Genomic DNA, 5,210 nt, shown 5'->3' with positions numbered 1-5,210 from the left:
TACATTTAATTTCACAATTAAAAAAATAAAATTAATCTTTTTTTAATTGACTCTTAAAATAAAAATAAAAATATGAGAAGCACTTTTTTTTCTTATATTTTGTGACCAAACGAGTATTAATATATGCGTACGAAGATGAACCAACTCATGTGATGAACTCCATGGCCGTCTTTGAGGGTGTGAAAGGCGGACTGCCGCATATGGTCTCAAATTTTTTACGATTAAATTGTAACTAAATAGGACCTCATAAATATTTACCACAATTAAAATAAAATTAAATAGGACATCTTATTATTTTATCATAGTTGAATCATGACTAACCTACGTAGAACTTCCAAAAAAATTGAGACCGCGTTGGTTAACTCAATCCCCGAGCTAATCCAAACATGAGTTATAGTTGTCTTGATTACTTTTTAATTTTGGAAGATCATTTTCAATTTCAATTCATTAATGAAAAAAATACAGCCGCGAGAATAATATAATTCTTTTTTTGTATTATTCATATTCTCATTCATATCAACCACAAATACAACATATAGAGCATGACAAACACAACTCCATCCCTTCTATAGCACCCTTAAATTCATATAAGTAAACGCTTAACAACTCCATCCCTTCTATAGCACCCTTAAATTCATATAAGTAAACGCTTATTAAGACCTTAAAAGAAGAAGAAAAAAATTCAAACATACAATTAATAGCTAGCATCCATTTGCAAATGAATTATCTCCTATATATGCATAGTACCATATCATAACATTAACTTAATAATGTAACACATAAATATTGTACTCAACTATAGCATCCTTTGTCTTCGATGAAAACCAATGAGTTCTAAGTTGAGCATAACCTCTAGCAAATCGGAAAAGACCACTTCCACCAATTATAGGCATTTCCCTAACCTTATCATAAATAGGGTTCCTCCCCAAAATAGTGATGGTGCTACCATTATACTTCCCTTCAATGATAGCAAAATTCATAGCCATAATAAGGTCTATTTCACTTTGTGATGTTGATGCATAGAATCCTTGTGCTTTTCCAACCAACTTGGAACTTAATTGAGGTCCTAAGGTTAAAGGGTTCTCAATCATGTTAACTAAACCAAAGGCAGTGGTTGAGTTTATCAAAGGTGGTGGAACAATCTCCATTGAAGAAGGGTTGTTTCCACTAACTATGTCATGCCAATAGAATTTCAAATGGCTTAGCTTCTCTTGTTTATTATCCAAGTTTAGTTCTTTGAGGTCTAATGAACGCACAAAATTGTTGGGATCTTGTTCTGCTTTGATTAAAGGTGTGGAGGGAGTAGTGAAGAGGAGGAAGAGGATGGAGAATTGGATGAACATGGTCGTGGATGAAGATGATTCTTTTGTTGAAGATTGATAGACGTATTTATGATGAATGGAAGGTGGGGAATCAAATGAAAATATCATGGTTAGTGGGTGTGGTGTAAATGTAATCACAGGTTAGAAAGAACTTTTATGATACATATGTTTTTGCTCTTATTAATTTAGGTAAAATGTCATGTCATATCATCTTGGACAAAATTTGGCACATCCCATAAAAAAATGAAAATAACTATTATATATATATATATATATATATATATATATATATATATATATATATATATATATATATATATATATATATATATATATATATATATATATATATATATATATATATATATATATATATATATATATATATATATATATATATATATATATATATATATATATATATATATATACTCTAAGAGTAAGTATTGAAAGCTTACTCTAAATCTCAACCATTGATTATCATTAATCTAACGGTTTTAAATTATCATTTAATCTAATTATTTTTGGAAATATTTTTTTATATAAAAAATTAATTAAAGCCGTTAGATTAGTGATAATCAATGATTAAGATTTGGAGTAAGTCTTCAACTCTTACTGTTGGAGTAAATATGTGTATATATATATATATATATATATATATATATATATATATATATATATATATATATATATATATATATATATATATATATATATATATATATGGGACGACTCAAGTGAGAACACTTGGTTATTATGAGAAATGAGAACAATGAATCACGACCATTAAATTTTGATTTTGTTGATTTTAATGGACATGATTGGTTATCTTTCTATGATCATGAATATTTAATTTAATTAAAACATAGAAAGAGAAACCAATACAGTCCATTAAAATCAACAAAATCAAAATTTAATGGTCGTGATTCATTGTTCTCATTTCTCATAATAACCAAGTGTTCTCATTTGAGTCGTCCCCATATATATATATATATATATATATATATATATATATATATATATATATATATATATATATATATATATATATATATATATATATATATATATATATATATATACTCCAAGAGCAAGTTATTATAACTTACTCCATATTTTGACCATTTATTTTTTTCAATCTAATGGTTAAAAATAATAAGTAATTAAATGTGGAGAGAGAAAACTATTACTTATTATTTTTAACCATTAAATTGAAAAGAATCAATGGTCAAGACGTGGAATAAGTTATAATAAATTACTCTTGGAGTAAATATATCCCTCCTTTTATATATATATATATATATATATATATATATATATATATATATATATATATATATATATATATATATATATATATATATATATATAAAACATGTGGATAAATACTATTAAATGAAAATAACTACGAAATCTAGATTATATAAGCACATATGTTTTATGTGCTTAAATAACTAATCTCAATCATGTTAATTAATCTAAATTTCATAGTTAGGAATATGTGGTACAGGTGCTTTGGTAAGTCCCACATCGGACTTTGTAAAGAAAGATTTAGTGTTTATATAGCACACAACAATATTATTTATTTATTTGAAAACAGGCTGAGAATAGATGGACCAAAAGCCCAGTACTTATTGAAATAAATTTTGGTTTAAATAAAGAAATTAAATAAACAATTCTTCTATAAAAATAAAATTAATGGAAAAAATATAAAAAAATAAAAAAATTCATGTGTATTTAAAAAATAATTAAAAATAAAAAACACTAGATGGGCTGCCACATGGGTTGTGAGAGAGGAGAAAACTACAAGAAGAAGAAGAAGAATTCATATGAAGACACTTTTAGTATAAAAGTTAAATATTCATTTATATTGAGATGTGTGTAAAGTGGTAGTGTGGTTGGAAGGTGATGGATAGGTGAGGACTTCACATTCATGAACTAGATACAAATATAGATGGTCATGTTATATTAGGCCATTGAAAACATGACGAAAGACAATTAGTAAATGACATGACAAAATACGATATGGCTCCCAGGTACAAAGTTGATACTTTGAAAGATAGAGATCCAAAAAATCTGATGAGTGTTACACATGTGGATAAGACAAGATCTAAGGATGGCAATGGATACCCATGGGTACGGATAGTAGTCTTCCGCTACCCGTCCGTTTAATAAAAATGATATCCATATTCGCCCCATACCCGTGTGGGTATCTGTGATATTTTAAATATCTGCGGGTATTTATGGATACCCATGGATAATTTTTTTTAATTGAAATTTACTAATTTTTTATATATTGAATAGAAAATTTATCCTTTTATTAATAGAAAAGTATGTATTATACATTTACTATATTAAATTCAAAAGCATCTTAATTATAATGAATGTTGATGTAGAATGTGAGAAAATGTTAAAAGAATATTTAAGTATACTAATTGATATTAAAAAGATATTCAAGTATACTAATTTTAAAATGATATTTAAGTAATTTTAATCACTATTAACGGATATGGATACCCGCGGATATGGATACCATCAAATCCGTATCCGTACCCGTAAGTAAACGGGTAACTAAATATCCGTTTATAATACTCGTGGATACCCGTTAAGCTATCCAACTCGTGCCCATGACAGATTTTATCCGTGGATACCCGCGGGTATGGGTTTTTTTGCCATCCCTAGATAGGACGAGTAAGAGAGGTCCATTCTTTGAAATGCAACATCTATTGAGTTTAACTCATGATGAGAAATACATGTACATGTTCAAAAATAGGACCAAATCAAATGTTATTACTGATATCTTTTGGATACATTTTGATTTAGTGAAGTTGTTGATCATGTTTCATTTGATGTTGATTTTTTATTCTACGTACAAAACAAACATGTAATACCTTCCCCCATAAATGTTACTTTTCCTTTACTTGATTCTAGGAAGTTGTTGGTTAAATTTAAAATTGTGTTGATTATTGATTGTGCATACAAAATAAACAGCTGACGATTCCCATTACTTGAGATTGTTGGTATTACGTCAACGAATTTCACGTTTTTAGTTTGCTTTACCTATTTTGAACATGAAAGGGAGAAAAACTTCACGTGGGCACTCGAGAAGTTGAAAGAGTTGTTTGTATTCGAGAAGTTACTACAGCTAGTTATGGTGACGAACCGGGAACTTGTGTTTCATGAATTCCATGGAAGTTGTGTTCTCGTCCTTAATTCATTTGTTGTGTGTGTTTCATATTTCAAAAAGTGTTAGTATGAAATGTAAGAGTATGTCGCACCTAATAGGCTAGAGCATGTTATGGATCTATGGAACAAAATCATCTATGTGAATATGGAGTTTGAGTTTGTGGAACACTTAAATTATTTTGAGGTAATATGTATTGATATTCCTTTACTTGGATGGACTGGAGAGTAATGGTCTTAATTTTGACATAGTGAGATAGTGAAGTATATCAAAATCATCAATTGTATTCCAATGTATTATATGACACGGTATCTAAAGTTAGGAGTTTGTTGCGAGTGACTAGCTTGGGAATTCACGGTCGTGACAAAGGGGTGAAGATTTTGTTGGGCTTTCCTTCCTATTTGGAGAGGCCCGAATGGATGTGGGTTAGTGACCGATGTTTGTGTAAGCCTTTGTTGTTACCCAAAAAACAGAATTAGGTCATTCATTCATTGTGTGAGAAAAACAACAAGAAAATCTAGAGAGAAAACACCATTCCTGCAGCCCCTTTTCTGCACAAATTAGTTCCAAAAAATAAGAGCTTGTGCAAAATCCAACGGTCAGATCGTTCTTAAATTTTTGCACAGTGTTCATGGCTCATAGGAGAAAATTTTGAACGGTGGCGATTGAATTATGAGCTTTGTAAATCAATCTATCGAGTCGAT

The 5,210-nt window shown here is 28.8% G+C and overlaps 1 protein-coding gene across 1 annotated transcript; it reads right to left on the bottom strand.

Moving 5' to 3' along the window:
• Positions 1–474: 474 nt before the first annotated feature.
• LOC131611972 (dirigent protein 22-like) lies at positions 475–1,455 on the bottom strand. Its single transcript, XM_058883789.1, has one exon. It carries the CDS (start codon positions 1,428–1,430, stop codon positions 765–767), a length of 666 nt encoding a protein of 221 aa, XP_058739772.1. The 5' UTR covers positions 1,431–1,455; the 3' UTR covers positions 475–764.
• Positions 1,456–5,210: the final 3,755 nt, after the last annotated feature.

Source organism: Vicia villosa, linkage group LG6 (assembly GCF_029867415.1).
Source record: "Vicia villosa cultivar HV-30 ecotype Madison, WI linkage group LG6, Vvil1.0, whole genome shotgun sequence".
In the NCBI taxonomy this organism is placed as follows: Eukaryota; Viridiplantae; Streptophyta; class Magnoliopsida; order Fabales; family Fabaceae; genus Vicia; species Vicia villosa.
Note: the sequence above shows the minus strand (reverse complement) of the source record. Positions and strands in the feature narration are given on the sequence as shown.

Excerpts from the sequence above, each read along its gene's own strand:
- LOC131611972 (XM_058883789.1), bottom strand. The coding sequence starts at position 1,430 with ATGATATTTTCATTTGATTCCCCACCTTCCATTCATCATAAATACGTC.